Source organism: Leptidea sinapis, chromosome 3, assembly GCF_905404315.1.
Source record: "Leptidea sinapis chromosome 3, ilLepSina1.1, whole genome shotgun sequence".
Taxonomy (NCBI): Eukaryota; Metazoa; Arthropoda; class Insecta; order Lepidoptera; family Pieridae; genus Leptidea; species Leptidea sinapis.
Genome location: NC_066267.1, coordinates 17659608 through 17682033, shown reverse-complemented (window position 1 = coordinate 17682033; position 22426 = coordinate 17659608). Strand labels below are relative to the sequence as shown.

The 22426-nt window shown below is 33.9% G+C and overlaps 1 protein-coding gene across 2 annotated transcripts in view; it reads left to right on the top strand.

Moving 5' to 3' along the window:
* The window catches only part of LOC126978981 (zwei Ig domain protein zig-8-like), a 208464-nt gene that overhangs the window by 169972 nt on the left and 16066 nt on the right, over positions 1-22426 (top strand). The window contains exons 3-6 of one of the 2 annotated variants that reach the window (XM_050828130.1): positions 3957-4090; positions 12547-12624; positions 13615-13747; positions 21676-21792. In XM_050828130.1, coding sequence (XP_050684087.1) covers positions 3957-4090; positions 12547-12624; positions 13615-13747; positions 21676-21792 — 462 coding nt within the window. Of the gene's footprint in view, positions 1-3956; positions 4091-12546; positions 12625-13614; positions 13748-21672; positions 21793-22426 lie in introns of both variants that reach the window. The other variant, XM_050828124.1, reaches the window with a different exon arrangement.

Genomic DNA, 22426 nt, shown 5'->3' with positions numbered 1-22426 from the left:
ATAAAGCCAATTACTATGTATATTATGTTAATAAAAATAGGTACTTATGTACTTGCTCAATGCTATCACGCATCTCTTGAGTCATCTTCTTATATCGTTTGCAAGGACTGATTAACGTTTTCTGGACAACTTCAATCATTTTCTAAGTTTCCGCCCAGTCGTATTATTTCTTAAACCAAAACCAGACTCAATAGTATACCACTGCATGATACAGCAAGGTGAGAGGTAATTATATCACCATCACGCTGATTGAAGTATGTGAATGATGACAGGCATGAAAAATGGAACGCCTGATCATATTTTGCGAGTGAATACTTTCTTGCTTTACTTATGCCAAAAAGTAAGGCGCGGACAGTTATATGCTTATAATCCTTGCTATTGATTAATAATCCTTATTAATGGACTTACATAATAAAAGTACAAGCTATAAGAATAACCCATCTGAGTTTCGTACTAAACAAATGCGTCATACCGAAAAACAGCGTGTTTAACTGTAAATAAAAATGGTTGTTAAAAATAACTCTGGAGTATTAACTATAACCAATAGCAAGCATTGGCAACTTAAAAATTAGACTTAAGGGAAACATCTAACAAGATAAATTAGTGTTCATAGCTCCAAATTCTATATTTTCACCATAAAACTTGCCTAAAAATACCTAGTTTGCGTGTTTTCTCCTCACTCTTCGCCTTAAGGATAACGCAGACCGGGATGGGATGGCAAAGGATTGCCGTCAATCAGCGCACACTAGCCGCTGAGATTCCAGCGTCTTGCCACGGCATGTTGCGGCAGGACAAAGTATGCCTTGGCAACTCTTCTTCCCAGATACACATTTTGTCTTCATTTGCGTTTCATCGACTGTTGATGTGCCTCAGTTGTATAGTGGTAGATTTGGATATGGTGTTAATTAAGATTATTGCAGAAGACGAATGTGCACAGGCTATTAATAGGGAGAGAAGAAAATTTTGGGTCTATAATCTATGGAAGGTCTTTCCGTATCAAAGGGTGAATTCAATAATTTCTTTAAAGGCTTTAAGATACATCAGATCGTCGGTCCATCTTGTGGGGAGGCCTACCAACACTGCGTCTTCCGGTACGTGGTCGCCATTCGAGGACTTTACTGCCCCAACGGCCATCTGTCCTTCAAAAGATACGATGCACAAAAATTTTATTACTATCAATGAATGGATTATGACAGATTTCAGGGACTGTTGAATATGTATCGACCATAATACTTACAGAGAACAAATCCCGCCTCATCCCCCGGTGTACCCTCGGCATACCGTTGCGTACCGCAGCACGGCGCGGTATCCGGCCGCTGGAGCCCGTGGTGCGTCTTACAATGCCGTGGAATGAAATCCTTCCGATGCCACGACATCATTTTAAAGCATAGCAATTTATGTCATATTTCTATACCAATATGTTTGAATGTCCATTGGTAAAAATTTAAATCCCTTGCCATGCCGTTCCGGTCTGCGTAGGCCTTTAGCTGATATAGTAAGTAATTATTAGAAGTAAACTTCAGAAATAAAGAAGTATCTTTTCATCATTTTAAATTAAATAAATCTTAAATTTTGAATTAAATCTTTAGGTTTAACATTATTTAAAGATTCATAAAATGTTTAGTTTATTTAAGCTTAGATCCTATTCAATAAAGTTAAAATTAGAGTTATTGCGATGGAAAATTCTCAGAAAAAGTAGCTTGCTTAGTTAAAACTTTTCAAATCCTTTGATCATTCACAAAGAGAAACTTTGCCAATTAGTAAATCCGTTTAAAATTAAAACTAAATATACCTTTCAGTCACCTGAACACTCAAAATTTTCTCACCTCCTCCGTCCAAATTTAATCCTAACAAATTACTTAATTAACATCAAACTTCGCAATGATTTTGTCGACTCCAGTTTGGCACCAACTTTTCGCTTAACATAAAGGTTACATATGACCTCTACGAAGCCCAGTTTCACAAATTCAGGTAACTCGACCCGGAATAATTTCTTAATCAACCTTTGTTTACGCTAATCGTGTCATTTGCTATTCTATGTCGCACAAACAGAATACCAAAAAACCGTTATCACACAAATGGGTCTGTAAACATGTATGAAAATTTATTCACAGATTCACCTTTATGCCTCACGTTCATGTTGCGTTAATTTTAGCGATGGAAATAACAATTGAACAAGCTTTAGTTTGTTTTGGTAAATTTGTTTTAAAAGATAAATCGTTTTTGTGACCGGTGTAATTTAAGTTTTGTGTTTTTTGTTGCGATAGAAATCGGTTTTTAAACTTTAGTATATTTTACGATAGCGTTTGATTTTAAAACGCTTAAGCTCAGCTAAAGGTATTATTTTATGATTATTTGTAACTGATTTTCATTAATTGTTTTTCACGTAAGATTTTAAGATCCAGATTTCTGAATGTATTTTAGATCTAGAATCTCTGTTAAGTAAGTGAGAGTATACCTTATTTCAAACGGTAATATATATATATATATATATATATATATAGGATATGATTGGATCACTCTTATCAGCCCGTTTTCACTAACTGCTGCGCTACTATGGTCACCTAATTCCAATTTTCGTAATCGAGTCAATCAATATTATGTTCTTAAAATATCATCAATGCTTTTGTCTTTGCATCAATCACACTTTAGTGATTTTTAAAATATAATAGTTATTCAAATTCACATCATTTCAGACCTGAAACTCAGCAGGCTTATTTTTTTTTTTCATAAAAAGTATTGTTACAATGTAATATCGTACAATTAAACTTATTATTCAATAGCAGAGTGAGTGCGGTCGCTCCATTCCCAATCTGTGGTATCATTAAGAATAATCAACTGATATAGTTTATAAAATACTTATTATTTGTATGATATAATGTATCTAGGGTAAGTTTATCGTGAAATTAAAAAAATATAATAATATTTCAACAATGTAAAAATTTACAATTTACTGACTTAATGCAATAATTAAACACTATAACCACACTATAACGCTGGGATTTTCAATTTTTTTTTAATAAATACTTTTTATTAATTAGATAATAAAATGGGACCATAAAATATTATTTGCTTGTTACGATGTATAATTTATCAATAAATTAAACAATATACGGATAGAACGACCAATGAGAATGCGAATCGTATTTTATAAAATGGGAATGGCGCATCAATTATAGAAGAGTGTTATTGAACGTTATGATAAGGCTAACTTGATCAGGGTTGTGAAGTTGCTGTCCTACAATAAGGATTGTCCCTGATTTTGATTGGGATTGACCCTGGTGGCTTGGGCACGGGGAAGGGCGCTGGTGTGGGACGCGACTTGAGTCGACACTCTGGATCCTTCTTATGTCCAAGTTACGTCAGTTAGTGCTGAGGCTGCTGCTTCGACTGCCGAAGACAGCAAACGTCACAAATATGTTGACCTGAGTGAGTTTTACATCTTTGTACGGTTTGGTGTCGAGACACTTGGCCCGTGGGGCCAAGAGGCACGGAGAATATACAAAGTCTATCCAGCGTGGAATTGCTTCCAGTATTTTGGTTCGCTTCCCCGAAATGATAGTTTTAATTTAATGTAATCATAGTATTGTAAATAATATATATAAGATTTGTTTTGTTTGAATAAAATATGACAATTAATTTTGTTAAATTCTAAATGAATAATTCCAGAATATACCTTGAGTCGCACACCATAATATCTTAAATATTATGTTATGTTAAATACATTTTTGAAATATCAAACAAGTTCAACGGTAATTTAAATGTAATGTCTATATAATTATTGAGAGTTTTTCTTAACTCTAAAAACGTTTAACATCTAACATTTCGTCTTGAAAATATCTCAGTATTATCAAAGAAAACGCTACTATTTCTCATTGTAAGACTGCCATCGGTAAGCCTTGCTTTTAGAAATAACAAGTCTATTAAGTGTAATTACGGAGTTAATTGCATTTCAGGCACCGCGCATTATGGAGAAGACAGCGTCGGTTCATTTCCCTACTTCGAGTACAACGTGCCGAGAAATGTCACAACAGTGGTGGGGCAAACTGCTTTTCTGCATTGTAGAGTGGAGCAACTTGGGGATAAAGCTGTAAGTATAATTTTTGTTTGTTATTTTATAGTACGAAAATTACAGTGTAAATTAGAATCAGTCGACTGTTTCTCAAACAGTCTGACAATTCCAACAACGAGAGACAAAGCATTAACATACCCCTAGTACAAGATTGAGAATAATTTATGCCTGTTTTCGTTGAGGATTATATCGGATGTTGCCATTATTTGAAGATAGAGAACTGTCTACTACTACAGATGCATGAAGATTTTTTAGACTATAGTGTTTACATTATAGAGTGGTAATGCAGATGACAATGTGCTTGCATATCCTATCTTCCTTAGTCGTAGTCTTGGGTGACTTTATTTAAGAAACCAGTACGACGATTTGAGCCCATAATAACACTTAGTTAAAAGTCATAATAATAGATATATTATGTATTAATTTGTACTAGATTAATGTTTTTACTAATACGGTGTGTACCACTTGGTAGAAGTGAAAACTTATAGGTTTTGTGCTAAATAATGCAGACAAGATTTGTACTTTAAATGATATTTTCTAGTATTGTAACTGTTATTTATAGGTATTGTAAATGATAATATTTTAAGTGAACAAATATTATAACAGTTTCAAAAATTGTTAAATGGCACATATATCCAATAAAAAAGCCAAGCCAATTACCATATTAGGTAAATATGAGGGTCAAACGGAGAGTTCTTGGAAAATGAAAAACAAATTAAACTAACAAGTTATTAGTTTTATTATATCTTTTTATAATAGTGTCCATTCATGTCAATGCCAATACAATACAATAGAACTCCTGGGAAAAGTACTTTGCCCACTCGCCCTTAGGGATATTATATATGGGATCTCAGAATCCATAACACGTTTTCCTTGAATTTTTCTTTTCTTTTCTTGAAAAAATAATAACTGCATGGTGTGGATTCGGGGCTATATGGCGGGTGACCAAGTAAATCCAAGTTTGTGTGTAACTTTATTCAATCCTCTTAAACAATTGTCGCGTAAAAGGACGAGGCAGGTCATCCATTTTTTTTTCACTCTTCACTTTAGTTGGCAACTCCTCGGAAGGAAACATCCTCTGAGCAGACTATCTTTTGGTTTCGGGTTCATAACAGTAAATCCATCTATAGTCACCTGTTAATATGCCGGCGACAGCATGTGAGGTATCAACCTTTAAACCATTTCACAGACCAATCAACACGTTGGAAGTTTTGGGCCTCGGTCAAATAATAAGTTTCCACTGGGCACAAAGTTTCCTGACCACTAAATGTTCATGGACATTGTGCACTTGACTCATGCCAGTTGTAAACAGTGCCACAAGATCGTCATTGTTAAAGGCCAATCGTTGTCTATCATAACTTGTTTGTTGAATAAATGGCTTTAATTGTATAAAAGTATCATTGCATGAATATTTTCCCGCGTTAAAATTCATTCAAAGCTTTTGCTGTATTATTTAATGCATTTCCTTTCGACTCAACCAATTGCACCAATTTATGGGTGTAATATACAAGACAATGACCAGCTGAGAGACATTGACGGATACCGTGTTGGCAATGACTGACCAGCTGGTGCTCCTGTAAAGTGACCCAAGAACTGGCGGTTAATTATGGACTTCTTAACTTTGGAGAAAATGGAGCAGGCAATGTGGTTGGCCGGTTCTGAGCTTGGCAGGTCCTGATATTGGAAGAACTCAAGGTGAAGGAGAGATTATCGTCTACTGTGCAAATACGAATTCTCAAGTACTTTGGGCACGTTACACGAAACCAAAACTCCATGGAACGACTCGCCGTCCAAGAACGCAAGAAAGGCAAGCGGTCACAAGGTCAGTCACCTACGCACTGAACAGACTTGATAAAGGCTGCGACACAAACCACCATAGTCCAATGTTCGCGTAACGCTGAAGACCATCAAGTGAAGGCGCATTGCGAGGGCTGTATTATCCATGATACGTCTTGTGTGTACCTACAGTCTCATCATGCAACCACGACCACTCTGTCAAGAGTGAACGACTGAGGAGGAGGTTCTGAGCAGAGCTTTTCTTAGGGAAGAAAGCTGCCTACAATAATTTTATCAGTTTCCTTAAAGTGTCAATACATATGTATAATAAAATATAAACGTATAACAAGAGACATTTGAGTATTTTGTTAAATAACTTTTCATTGATGTATATATTATATATTACTAGCTGACCCAGCAATCGTTGTATTGCCGATATTAAAATCGCGATACAAAAGTAACTGTTGATCGTAGATGGGTGAAAATTTGAAGTTGTATAGTATTTTTTAATGCTGACTCGTAATCAAACAAATTTAAAAAAAAATGTAAATAAAATTAAAAAAAACCCTTAACATTTAGGGGGATGAAAAATAGATGTTGGTCGATCCTCAGACCTACTCAATATGCTCATAAAATCAAGCCGCTTCGGAGGAGTACGGGAACGAACATTGTGACACGAGAATTTTATATATAAGATGATGTTAGCTATATTAACAATCGTTTACGATAAAAATAAATTTAAACTATCATTACGGGGAAGTGTACCAAAAACATGAACAAATAACTTTTGATTTTGATTTCTTGAAATACTCGAGTTTCTTGTTTCTATTACAACATAAATCTAAAATGATTTAAGCTCCTTCACGCGGTTAAACTATATACAATATATGCCATCAAGCAGAAGATATATATTTGAAGAGGCACAAACAGTTCGAAACTACTCAACATACAATACACTCAAGTATATCAACAACTCTATCTCAAATCCGTTCCTACATCGCACTAAACCCAACCTCAAGAATAGTTAAGTGTTAATCTCATCTATTTGCGTCGGCTTTAGGAGATTAACCTGCGAAAGGCTTATAGAGTTTTCGTTAAATAGATCATTGCTGTATTGATATTATCATTTATACCTGTAGTATAATTAGTTCACCCTTGTCGCGAACAGTTTAAATTTAAAGATGGAATGGAAGAGAATCATTTTGAAAATAGAAGTGATCCGGGGGTATATCAGCCGTACTAAGCGTGGCCTACGGCAGTTCTAGTTCAGACTCGAAAGTGTAAAGGAAAAGAAGGAAGAAAAGAAGAAGTAGTGAAAAGTGAACCAGGAGAAGAAGAAGAAGATAGAAGAGAACTAGTGTTCGTTCCGGTGTGGTCTGTTGAAGGTACCGCCGCCGACAAGAGGAATAGCGGCAGACCGGCGAAGTGCAAGAGCGGAAAAGTGCAAAATGCAGATAAAGACTCGTTCTTATAAGCGGAGTATTTATTTCCAATCCCTGACCCCACTCTCGTATCAATATTTCGCACCTTCATAATATATACATGGAAATAAAACTGAAGTGTCTGTAAGTTATATCGAAATAAGTTTATACTAAATATTGTGTATAATATTTTAACTGAAGCATTTCAGTCTTAGCTATTTATCTGTATCGGCTACTGTTAGAAACGCCTCGAATGCATTTGAAGAAACTTTGACAAGTAGTGGATGTTACAAAGAGTGGATCAGGCATAATAATATAAACATTTATAATTATAATGGAAATCATTTTCAATGGCAGGATTGTCACCTTTTTCAAATATATGCAGCCCAAATTCGCAGGCGGTCGCTAGTGTTTATTAGCATACCTACCAATCTACCCGCTATCTCGTATTTTAAGTACGGCGTGATTTTGAGGAGAAATAGCACTCGTGAATCATATATAATATTTGTATAATTAAAGAACAAATATTTACTAAGCTGCAGTTTTATATTTTTATACTGTACGTCTTATGAAACACGCCTTTATGGTTGTGTTTTGAGTAATAATTTAATTAATTTACAAAACACATAAGTCTTAAAATAAATGGTTAAATAATAATTGAATGGTGAAGAAAAAACCTATAGACTTAATGACTTTCTATATGATACTGTACATTGAGAAAGAAGTGGTCACTCTCAGATTTAATTAATAAATTTAATTGTATTCAATAAAGAAGCCCGTTGAGTTTCAAGTCTCTTCATTTGTTTATTTTTTAATGTAAAATGAAACCAACTGCTTTCAATTTCTGCGCAATTGAAGTTTATAGGTGGCCATGAGAAGAACATAGTGTGACCAAATGTGTGCCTGCTATTTGTTAACAGTAATTGAAAATGCAACTTTTGATGAGAACTCCTGCAGTTTATAATTTATGAGTTAGTTTACCCTGCCCGCAGTTGTCCAACGCGCCCGTCTCATTCACTCGCCACCGGACCACAATATAATACTACGCACTCGGTTGTTTATCGTCATAACTATTCAAATATTTGTCCAATCAATCAATTTGTTACTACCAAATGTGCGTTAGGAATAAATTAATAATGAATATAATATAATAATAAAAACAATAATTTATGTTTCACTATTTTGGCTATAATGGCTTCCACATACAACATAGATAAATTCCGGGCTTTTTTGTAGGACATTTAACGATAAACATTTTCATTATACATTATATATGTATATCTGTAATTCCTACCGTTTTTGCAGCGCGATTTTTATCCTACTTACACACGATAAAACGCAACTGCAACTTAACGTTAAGTTTCTTTTAAGTTTAATTTAAGTTTAAGTCATAGATTCCTTTGAGAGACAGTTGCAAATCAGTTGCTATGACACCAGCGTGCAGGAATCTCATGTTTGGGGTTCATCGGATTTGGCGTCTTTTCGGTTCGTCAAAACTTTCTTTATGTTTGTTGTAATTCTTTAGCAGCTACAAACATACGGCAGTGGATATTCTTCTCAATGTCGAGATATATCCACATACTTCTTCTTTTACGCCTCCTTCTTTGTCGACGATAGAAATACAGAGCCACAACTTCCTCATCGCTTGAACTAGGCATATTTGTGGACGTCTGTTCTCAAAGAAAACTGAAATAATTCTGAATAATTTCATCACATTGCGATACAGTTACAGATTGTAAGTGGTTTCAAACCAATAATTTCAAAAGGCTTTCGTTGCATTTGCGTTTCACCGGGAGCACTTGGTCTTATCGTTATACTTTAGATAAATCACATTCTATCTGTATAAATTATAACCTTTGTGATATTCTGATGTGTAAGTTATATTATTGTAATGTTTCATTAAAATCGATTCAGTAGCTTTTGCGTGAAAGAGTAACAAACACACATCCATACATACTTATAAACTTTCTCGTTTATAATATAAGTAGAAAGTCATAGAGATGACCTCAACATAGCGAGCACTGCCAAAATCTTCTGGGATGATAATCCGGAATCACAGTGTACGAAGGCCGCAACTTTCCTTTCAGTTTCCTATACTCGTTACAGGCTTAGCCGTTCCAAAGTATTCTGATTGAGAACTTGACCCGTAGTCAATAGTATCTTATCGCACTTATACGAAGGCATTGAATAAGATTATGTGACTTAAATTCAGAGCGAAATAGTTCTGGATTCAAAATAATTCAAATTTTGCATCAAATGCTTTACTTTCACCGCTGCTTGAAACTATACAATAATCAAATGTCTCATTTAGATCTCTTTACTACTTATATAAGAAACCATGATTTGTTTGCAAAAAAGCATTAATGTCTCTTTTTCTCGTTATTATTTTGTTTTTGTACTTGTTGTGTTATTCTTAATTTCCTTATACTTCCTGAATATTTACAATAATTGTTAACTGTATTATAATTTGTAGGTATCTTACCTATTAAGTAATAGAGTAAGAACATTTTTGTAATAAATATTGACAAAACACTCTCAACCGGTGAAAAACTGGACTAAGATTCCGAAAAACGAGCTACTGATACCCGTTATCCGTTATATATCTTAATAACTGTCATAAGAAGTTAAAATTATTTCGAATACAAACCTCTGTAATACGTGACGTATTTTTAAACTTTATAAATAAGCTTTACGTAAACCTCTCAACTAAATATGTAGTCCTGGTACATGTGTTCATGATAACACGTGATTCCTATCTCTACTAACAAACACGTGCACCACTATAATATTTATGTTCATCTGGTACCAATGAAGTACAAGTCAAAGGAACTTGACCTTTTCAGTTTAACAATTAAAAGATTTTCTGACGCTCAGTAAAAAAAGTCGATTGAAACTATTTTTTAAGCCGTTATAATTTTATGATTTTAAAAAAAACATTTCAATATGCTCAGTAATATTTTTTGAAAATCTCCAAGTATATAATTTGTTTAATTATTTTTAGTTTAGTTAAATAATATTAAAATTATCAGAATTTTTCTGATATTTGTGATATTCGTTAATTTGTTTTTGGTTTCTTCATCCATTATTAGGATAGGCAAAGGGTTCGAGCCCATACAGCCATATGCGTTGATATTCAATAAAAACGTCATATTAATATCTATACTTATAATAAATCTGTAGAAATCAAATTTCTGTACAAAGAAAAATAGAACAAGTCCCGATTTTTTTGGAATTTTTTTGTTTCTCTGTCTGTTTGTCCGTGTTTCTGTTTGTCTGTTTGTACGGGCTAATCTCTGAAACTATTGGACTGATTTAATTGAAATTGATGATAACTTACATCCCCGGTCAACATCTTAGATACTTTTCATCCCATAAAATCAAAGAGTTCCTGTGGGACAGTTAAAAACCTCTACTTACTTATATAGCATAGTACACAACAACTTACACTCATAATTTAATAAAATTTGGCATGTTGATACCTTGCCGGTCAACACTTTCAATACTTTTTATACCAGAAAATTAAAGAGTTCCCGTGAGATAGTTAAAAAGCTATAGTTTCTTATACAGCTTAGTACACAAAAAATTATGCATCTAATTTAATAAAATTTGGCATGTTGATAATTATATTGCCGGTCAATATCTTGGAATACCTTTCGTACTGTAAAACTAACGAGTTCCCGTGGGAACAATAAAATACTAAAGTGTCTTATATAGCTTAGTACACAACAACTTATTCATCTAATTTCATAAAAAATTAAATCAAAAAAGAAATCATCATAAAAAATTCTGAGTACAAATTAACATACATTACACAATATAGTTGTTCGAACCCTTATATCTAGAGAAAAGCTGGTCTGATTTTCATGATTTTGAATTTTTTGGATTTGCCTCCGTCCCAAATCGCAGAATAATATAAAATCGTTGCAAAATTGCAGAAACAAGATAATCCATTCTTTCATTTAAAATCCTTATCACAAATTTCTAGAGGGTTATCTTTTTTAGTGAAAAGGAGGACTAAAGAGCGTATGCTGTATAACCTGCTGTTAAGTGATCACCTCCGCCTACATTCTCTTGCAACACCAGAGGAGTCACAAGAGCATTTCTTTTTTTTATCTCTGGATCTACTAAATCGATTTTGAAAATTCTGGTACCAAAATACATTGAAATTTTTCTGAGTGTCATATATATACTATATATTAACCCAAAAATGAAAATACTCCTTCATTGTAGTTATACTTGTAAAATACGTCGGAGAAAAAACCGTTGAACACTAAAAAATAATTATATGGCAAAACAACGTTTGCCGGGTCAGCTAGTGTGCTAATATAACCTTCAATTTCTTACTATCAATTATTTTATTTAATCAGTGAATATTTTAAAATGTGAGAATGTATATATAAGGTATAAATGAATTATAATATAATATAAAATGAAAATAATAATCAGTCAAATAAAATCCCAGGAACATTTTACTCTTTCATCAATAAATAAGCATATAAGAGAAAATCAAGAACCTGATAATGACCTCACCTGTAAAAAGTTTGTGTTTATTATATGATGAAAATCTCACTTGATTAAATAATATTACTTAATATAAAGGTATTATTTTATTTTAGGTAGAGATAATGTCAAATTTGCTTAAAAGATGAAGTTTAATCTAATGATTAATTTTTTTGTTTTTTCAGAAAAAAATAGCAAAAAATCTGAACAAAGCTCCTCAGTTATACGGGAGTGCTTATTTGGTATTCAATCGCGTGTTAAGATTACACGTACACACTTTTTTTAAATCTCATATCGTAGAATTTGAAGAGTAAACTTGAAAACAAAATATATTGACATAATTTAAAACTCAAAAAATAATTTAAAAAAATATACGTTGTTAGAGAAAAGGTTTCACATTAATAAAAATATCTGTAAAAATTTTGATGTTATCTTAATCCGTCTAAAGTCAAAATCGTCCGCGTTCCTTTTTATGTATTGATGCCAAACACAAAACTAAAAACGCGTGCTTACGTGGATCGTTAAAATTTCGACATTGATTTAAATCGAAAAGATAAATAAAGCCAAATTATACTCTGAATAAAATTGATGTTGAAATATTTTAGAAAAGATATTCTATAATTATTCAAGTCACATATTTACTTAAATTATTGTATGTAGACGTCGTCGGGTATAGTACACTTACAGTGTTGCTAATATTTACTATGATAATTAATTTTTTTTTTAAGGTTGGATAAAATATTTGGGTTGAAATAGAATATATTTTTATTTTTACAGGTATCCTGGATACGAAAACGTGATCTTCATATTCTTACTGCGGGAATTTTGACATACACTTCAGACCAACGGTTTCAGGTAAAATGGGATATAAAACATAATATAATCAATAGAAATTCACACTATATTTTTTAAATATAACTGTAAACTCAAACCTGTACTGTGTCAAGAGCATCAGCTTGTTAGTACTAAATGTCCTCGAGACCTCACTTTTAGGAAACAATTAGTCTGTAATAATTTCTTGATGATATTCATAATATATTTAAAAATTCCACTATAAAATATCAAACTATCCTGAAAACAAAAACCATAAAAGTTATCACTCACGCTTCGTCCATAAAAAAATCGATTAACAAAACAATTCTTCTTAATAAACCCTATAAAATGTAAAATTATTGTTTTAGTTGCAGTTATATAATAATTTAAATTCCATAATACTTTATAAAATGCAATGATTTCTAATTTATATTTGCCCCTTTGACAAAAAATTTTAAAATCTTCCTGTATGAAAAAGTAGCCGTGGAATCTTTTGACAGTATAATAAACAAATTATATTTTCCAATAAGGATGAACAAAGACGATTTTAGAATGCACTAATCATCAAAAGTAGAAGGGCCGGCAAGGATTACTGATCTTTTTTTCACATGGTTCATACGAATATTATGTACCCCAATCTGATCGGTGAATATACCACCAAATCGACCTTTCCTACATGCACAATTTGCGCTGTTTACATAAAGTAGATCCTGTAGATGAAGCCGCAACCTGAGAGTTGAACAAAGCAAACAAGATCTTATAACTATGAGTTACTCGAACGGTTGGCTCAGTTGGTTAGAGCACTGGCACGGAACGCTGGAGGTCGTGGGTTCGAGTCCCGCATCGTTCATAAAATTTTGTTTTTCAAATTTTATTTGTGTATTAATCCTAGAAGTGAGGGTTAGGGGTTATCACTTTAAAAACATAACATGCTTAAATGAATCTACTTTGATCCATCTTATCTACGTGATGAAACCACCTTACTTACTCTTAAATATTTTGTAGATCTAAAATAATTTGTCAATTTCACAGGTTATTCGACCAGATAAATCTGAAAATTGGACATTGCAAGTGAAGTTTCCGCAGGAACGGGATGCCGGTATCTACGAATGTCAAGTGAATACCGAACCCAAAATGTCGCTGGCGTTCCAGCTAAATGTAGTAGGTGAGTGCTATATATGTTTCAGTATTTATAAATTTTTTAGGTTATTATTAAATTTATATATTTAGTGACAGTTTTTATGTTCTGAGCTAGAAGTTTGTACTCATAAAAAATGGTCTGCGTGTGTGAGTTATTATTCTTCACTTGCTGACTATTTGCATTTAAATTCATTTTCTAATTTTTATTATTTGCATTGGTCATATGAACAGTTTTTTTCATGGAAAAAAAGGACAAACAAGTGTACGGGTCACCTAGTGTTAAGTGATCACCGCCACCCACATTCTTTTGCAACACCAAGGAAAGTATACGCACGGTGTTTTTTTGAAGGTGCCCATGTCGATAGTCCCGGAAACACCGCACAAGAAAGTCCACAGCTTAGTAGTACGTGGAAGAAAGCTCCTTGAAAACCGCACTGTGGAGGACCGCCACACATCCAGATTGTGGGGATGATATCCTATAACTTATTGCGTGTGGTGCGAAGGTGGAATTCGGCGACAGGAATCAGGTGAAACAGCTCTTCGGCATACTCCCCGTGATAAATGCTGTAGAAGACACACAATTAAGTGATGTCTCTATGCAACGCCAAGTGATTTAGCCGTTCACAGAGCACTGGGTCCCCGACAATTCGAGCTGCTGTACGTTGCACGCAGTCTAATTCAGTCAGTTTCCATTGGACTTAGACTGTGGCATTTTTTGTTTTTAAATATTTTGAATTAATTTCAATTTAAATAGCTATACCTAAACCTAAATGTCACAGCCAAATAAAAATATAATTTCATAAATTCTAAAAACATTGAAAGTTCTGTACATAATAACAAGATCAAAGCTTTTTGGTTTTTGTTTTTTTCATTCGTGAATCGCAGGGTCAAATACTTTAAATTGAAATGCTTTTAAATAGATCAACTTATTAAACACCTATGTCTGTCACTTACGTTTTAGCTGATCAGTTTTCTTCCATTTAAAGTTACGAAGCAAGAATCAAACAAAAATTAAATAATAAAACAAAATATTTTTTGGTTCTTTTACCACATATCCGGGAGTGCTCCGAGGAGTTGTTCGGGTTGATACCAACAGCCGAATTCCACCACTGTATATTAAATTAAAATGCTAAATTCCACCACCGGATATTAGGTTCATCAAAATGCGCAATTTCACCACCGTAGATTACGTAAGATTGCAAAATTCCATCAACGGATATTACATAAAAACTCAAAATTCCACCAATGTATAATACATAAAAATGCAAAATTCCACCAACGGATATGACATCAACATGCGAAATGTCGCCACCGGATATTACGTAAAAATGCAAAATTCCACCTGCATCATTACCTGACCTGCAGTTGGCGTCTTGTTTACAACCGCGCGTTTTACGAGAAACTTCTTGTCTCGCACAACCATTTTGTGGAAACAATTACTGGTTGCAATATGAATTAAATAATAGCTCTATAATTAAAGCCCCATAGCTTTAAGTATAGAGCAACCTATAGGCCGGCAACGTATCTCTTACCCCCTGGTTGAGAATGACCACGGGTGGTTACATTATTACTTCCCATCACATGAGTCTCTTCTACGATTGACCCCTTTTGACCCCCTAAATCTGAAAAAGTCTACATACTACATAAAATGAATTAATTTCCTCACTGAACTGAATAAATATTACAACAACAATTAAAATACAAGTTATTTGAACATGACTAAATAAATTTAATTAAGTTTAAAGAATTTGTTATGTTTTAAGGTGATAACCCTCACTTCTAGGATTAATACACAAATAAAATTTGAAAACAAAATTTTATGAACCACGACCCCTCGCGTTCCGTGCGAGTGCTCTTAAAGTTAAGTTTTATACCTGAAATTCTTAATGCTTTCACTTAGTTGATGATTCCAGCACTTGGTGGCTTGGTACTAGAATTAGCTTCCCGTGAGAACAATAATTAATTAGAATCTATAAACTTATAATAAAAACCGAAAACCAAATAAAGTGCTTCTTAAATTAAATCAACTCTGGAAAGTCTTAGACTGCCGCTTGTATAATAATTTCAAAAATCACTTCAGAGCAAAAAAAAATTAATTTAGAAGAAAAAGATAACAAAGTGGATCTTATTATAATAAACATTTCTTAAAATGTTGGTTATGGGAGCGATTAACTTGTAAGCTGAAAAATCCTCAAACACATTTCTGTATTTCGTACAGATTAAATTGTCCAATGACAATGCGGGGGTTACGATAAAAAGGTGGATTTAATCTCGTAACGGAATTTGTTTTACGAGCATATTTGCCTACTTTTGTACACGTGCTGGGGGAGTTTGAAAAGATTTTTTTTATCTCTCAATATACAAACAAGTGCCATTTTATTTGAGATTTCGTGAAAGCGTTGAAATGTTTTTGCCGTTTCATTCGTTTTAATTTGAGTCTGTTTTAAACAGAGGATTTATGAATAATCTACCATATTAAATATTTGGCATTTGCTTTGCTTTCAACATATTAGATAAAAAAAGTGCCTTAACAGAGGAATATATTGTTTAAATATTAAGACTTTGCCCTGTGCTTCCCCGGGGCGTAAAAAGAATAAGGGAGTCCCCGGCCCAAGGGTGGGAGAGTCACGCTGCAGTCTAATGACGTCCGCACTATCGCGCCAGACTCGTCCTGGCTAATTACCACATTCGCACAGAATACCAGCGTCAAGTAGCGGCCAAGTGTCACTATGTTTCGCGTCGCTTAGTTTCGAGAAACCGAGGCCATCCCCCTACATCAGAATATGACAGCGGTCCTCAAAGAGTATTTACCCCAGGGGTACTGGCTCTACCAGAGGCGAAGAATCCCTCTCCTACCATTCTCCATCGAGTCGTATTCTGGGGAAGGCACAGATCCGCGCATGTCCGAAGACAAACGAGGCAGTAACACCACGGCACCTCGCTTCACGCTTATTTTGGACTTTTGTAACATTAGGGGAATCCACTCTAATTTAAACGCAGTTGAGACGTTTCTGCAGTGGTTATAGACAACACCACATAAGCGAAAAGTTCATAGTTGCTGTGACGTGGCTATTCAATGACGTCCTGCGCATAGGGCATTAGCTGCCCAATATTGCCTTTTGATCATGATACCAAAACACGGGAAGAATATTCTGCTAGTCAGTTTATAGCTATCGGTTCCCTACTGTGCTCCCCATATTCCTCCAGGTGTTCGAGGAGCTACATAAAATGCTGCTACTTCTTCAGCCTCACATCAAACTGCGAGAACAAATGTATGGATATCAATATTAACTTTAATCGTATTGTCATGAGGTTTTAGCTTTATATATTAGATAGGCATGTGTATAGATAATATGCATATTAAGGAATCTTCTTGGAGCTGTAAAAATCATAATGTTAACACGAGGAACAAACATGAACATGTCACTCCTACTACTAGGTCAATTGGAGTACAACACCTTTAAAATGGTACGACCGCCCCAGAAGATATTTTATTTGTAATGCACTTTATTATAAAAAAAGGGGTTGAGTTCTTCCGCTCTTTCTTCTCAGATCTGAAGCATACATTTTCGAATTTTATCTGTATAACGAACGTATGCCAATTTATAACTGTGGCTTATTGATAAAGGACTAATGACACTCGTGCGCTGTATTCAATTATTATAATTGAAGTCTATTTTACCTATGTATCGCATTGCAAAACCCCATAACTATCATGCCGCTTCGCTACGGCGTATATTTGAAGCGAAGTAAACTAAGTCTGTGTACAAAAACAAAACAAAATAAATCCAAAAAAGAAATAATTAAAAGAATGTTTTGGAATTTGGCGCCATATTTATACATGAGGTTTTTTTTTTTTTTTGCGCCCAAGCAAGGGAATGGGCTACCCTCCGGGATAACGACGGGAGGGAGGTGGTGAATGCTCATACATACCAACGCAGCCTAAGTCTGCGTTGGTTATGTGGGACTCACGTGAAAACCTAGGTGCCTACCCACTAAACACCACCTGCAGTTGGCTTTGGGCAGGTGCCCTCTAAGCCTACATCGAAGGCGACCTTCTCATGGGGAGAGAGAGGCGCAAGCGGCACTCCCTATGGAGTTTCCGCTGGGATATATATACATGAGGACATTGATATTTAAACATCAGTTTTTTAAATAAATATAAATAGCGCGTGCTAATTTAGAATAATTTGTAAATCATGTTTGTTTCTAATTATAATAATTGAATCAAGTCGAAATTCAAAGTTATGCCTAGACAATAACCTAGAAAATTTCGAAAGCTTATTATTAGTTCAAAAATTTTTAAAATGGGTCCAGAAATGGCCGAGAATTATTTAACAGAGTAATCAATTGGAGTCACCCGGTGGGAGCTTCGCTTCGCTCAATTATTTACAAAGAGAAAAATTTTGAAACTATGTATTACATTATTGCAAAAATACAGCTCGTTGGTACTACTCGTTGGTAATAAAATCGTTTGAGTTGTTCATAGCTATAGCAACCAATTATGTTAAACACTAATTGATTTTCAACATGGCGGAATATATGCGCTTCTACACACCAACCGCTAGCTAGGTCTCAGTTATTGAGATGCACTACGGTTCTAAAATTGAATTTTACAATTAATATTATTATCGTCCCGACATAATGTGATATTCTGGAAATTTCTCTAAGGATACCAACTATAATGTATGTGTTATGTGAGTTATCTAATTATTTGTACTGTAGTTATTGTAATTAACAGGTAAGAAAACAGGTACCCCCTTTAAATTTAAATTACTTAGCAGTTAATATAAATATAAATGTGCTCAAATAGTTTCATCATCACCTACTATTAAAACTATGATCATGGGTGATTTCAATATTCCCGATACTATATGGCAAAGCTATCAAACAAACATTGCTCTCAAGAGCAACGATAGGTTACATTTCCTTAATGATTTTATGAACAAAAGTAACTTAATGCAATATATTAAAATTACAAATTGCTGTAATAATATTCTTGAATTAATACTTACAGATCTGAATGTAAGTAGTGTGACTCGCACTGTTCCTATAAGAAGACCAGACGATAAATTTCATCTACCAATTTATTTTACTATAGATTTATCCAAGCACTTAAGAGAGAACAAACTTGTTCCTATATTAAATTTTAGAAAAACTGACTACGCGAAATGTATCTCAGAAATAGGTGACATTGATTGGTGCAGTGCTGATTCATTACAATGCAATGATTTCGTAGATTTTTTCTATAACAATCTCTGGGATATAATTAATAGGAATACGCCTTCTGGATCGCGTAAAAGTACATAACATCTTAAATGGTTTTCCAAACCTCTAATTAAGAGATTGAAAGAGCAAAATAAATATCATCATCGAGTTAAAGCCTACAACAACCCTCGCGACTATGATCAGAGTATGCTCTGCTAAGGACTCCCTCAAAATTATTGGTGAACCAATGTTTCCGGTCTTATATATGTAATATAGAGTGCAGTCTTAAAAATAATGTGAAAGCATTTTGGCGATATACCAAATCTAAGCGTATTACTAATGATCTGCCTAAGTCAATTAGATATTTGAATAAAACTGCTAGCTCGGCAAATGATATATTGAATCTTTTTGCTGAATACTTCTCACGTGTTTATAAATCTACTAACAATAACTCAACTACAGCGATTAATCCAGATTTTCCACGTTCCAGTTACTCAATATGTTCAATAAAATTTTCTGAATATGAAGTATATAAGCACATCAACAAAATCGACATTAAAAGAAGTAGTGGACCAGATATGATACCACCATATTTATTAAGATGTGTGCGTCGTCTCTGAAAGTTCTGTTGATAATTATTATAAACAAATCACTAAGTGAAGGGGTTTTTCCTTAGCTATAGAAAATTGCTAAAATCACTCCCATACATGACATGACAAAACTGACGCAACAAACTTCCGGCCAATTAGTATATTTAACTGTTTTGCTAAAATATTTGAGAGTATAGTTTATAATTCTCTCTAATCATTTCAAGCATAGACTTAATCCGGTTCAACATGGCTTTGTCAGTGGTAAGTCTACTGCATCCAATCTGTTAACATATTCACATTACTTATGACAATCCTTTTATAGTTGAATCAATCCAATTGAATTTTCTAAAGCTTTCGATCGGGTCAATCATTTTATTCTCTTAATCAAGCTAGAACACTTAGGTTTTAATGGTAATCTTCATCGTTGGTTACATAGTTATCTCATTAATCGTTCCCAGATAGTTGCATTATATGGTTTTGATCTATTCCTTTTGATCAGGCCTCAGGGCTCAAATTTAGGACCCCTGATATTTTTGATCAATGACCTTTTTGATAAAATGACATGTAAATGTTTAGCTTATACTAATGATATTATATTATTAGACATAAAAGGCATTTATTTTCTCAATATTGATTCCTTTAGAATTCTTTTTGATGTAATTTTTTATACTACTAGATACTACACCGCTTCGGAAACAAATGGCGCTCTGAGAGAGAAGAAGCGGCGCAAGAAACTCTCCCAGCATTCTTTTTTTTGCGCTCTTTTCAATAAAAATATACAATATTGTACAGTCATTTCTATTGCTAGTAAAATAATCATAATCTAGTCCCAGGCTGTCCGATCAACCCAGATATCAAGAATCGAAGATTGCTATTTACTTCAGGATAACGTTAATACTCTAAATAAATGATGTAAAACTAACGACATATTAGTAAATATAATATAAATTTAAACTATTCCATAGATGGTACCAATTTAGTTAGGGTTGGTGTTGTACGTGATTTAGGTGTGTGGTTCGATTCATCATTAAGTTTTAAACATCACTATGAAACCATAGTGAAAAAACAAGTAGGATGCTAGGATTTATGATGCGCACATCAAAACCATTCAAGATTTGCTAAAGATACTTTACACCTCACTAGTAAGACAGCAACTTGAGTACTGTACCTCAATCTGAGCACAAGCTGACAAAGATAGTATAGAAACAGTTCAAAAGCGATGCATTAGAAAGTTAAGCATGAGAATGGGATTGAGACGAGCCATACCTGAGTATGAGGACCGCTTGATATAATTTAAATTTCAAACTTTAAATGCAGGTGAGAAATTGCTGACATGACTATCCTACAGAGAATTGTGCATGGGACTTTCAGCAATGATTTATAAACAGATGTTCACTTTATAACTCGCAAGCAAGCCACTCGTAAGCCTACAATTTTTGCAATACCGCACTGTTACAACAATGTCGCATATAATAATCCAGTTCATCGTATGTGCCAATTATATAACGAGTTAAGAAGTAATAAAAATTGTGAAATCGACATATTTAGTCAAAGTTTATATAATTTTAAAATAACAATTAAGAAACATAGAACCCAAATATTAGTTGTACTTACATATTTTCAATGTGAATGTAAATAATATAACGCTGTGTACAATAGTTAGATTTACAATTTTACTGTGATAAGATCTTTATTTATAAATGTTTATGTCATATGTTTTACCTTGTAATCGTTTTTGTAACTTAATTAAACAAATAAAATAAATAAAGAAGAAAACAAACGGTTGCTGAGTTTGGTTTATGTGTATCTGTCGGGATATACGCCACGTCGCCCGCGAGTTCTGGACGTGCCTATCGGGTTGACAAACCTAGTAGGAAGTAACGCACCGCTTATGCGAGGACTCCATACTTATTATCAGATATACGAACAAATTGGTCTTTCTTTACTCCTTCAACCCAAATTAATTCATAATATAAGCTTAAAGTTATTTATGACATTATTATACTCTATGTATACTGTATGGCTATGATGGTTCTAGATAAATATAATAAAAATAAAAATAATTGCATGAAATAGATATACTTCCCGGACAACTTGCATAAATCAAAGGTTTTGATCTTAACAGTCATTTATTTATTTCCATTGTCAACAGAAGCCAAGGCGAAAGTCCTAGGACCTGCCGACCTGTATGTAAAGACTGGCAGTTCTTTGGCTCTCACGTGTGTTCTGAGTCAAGGTCCTCATGATCTTGGCACCATATTTTGGTATAAGGGTAAGTAGTTCCGCTATTAATAAAACTTCGACCATTTAAATACGCAAACTGCCTCTAAAATAAAACTTCTGCTATTAACATTATAGCTGCTGTTTTAAATAAGGTTATAGCTTTAAGTTTGTATATCCAAATTTATGTATAAAGATTTGTCTTGAGTCTGGTGCCAAAATTTGGCCAGTCAACATCTCCTGTGGATGCCTTGTGTAGAGGCGAAACACGTGTCATTGATTAAATCAAAAAACTTACAACATTTGGTTAATTATGGATGTACCCAAAAAAAAACACCTTATTCTATAAATTTACTCATACATTTAACAATCTTACAATTCAAAATAGTCAAAATAGAAATCATAATAAAATTTCGTCATATTTATCACTGACTTCACGCGTAGGTAATTATTATAACAACTAAGAATAATTTAGTATTATCTAAAACGATACTGTGCGAAATTTTGATATTGGGCAACATTTCCACAGACTCCAGTGGGAGGCTCCTTTGCGCAGGATGCCGGCTAGACTATGGGTACCCCGGCGCTTATTTCTGCCCTGTTGTGTAAGCATTTAAGTTTCGGTCTGAAGGGCGCCGTAGCCTACTGGCCAAATTAGACTTAATATCTTATGTCTTGAAATGACG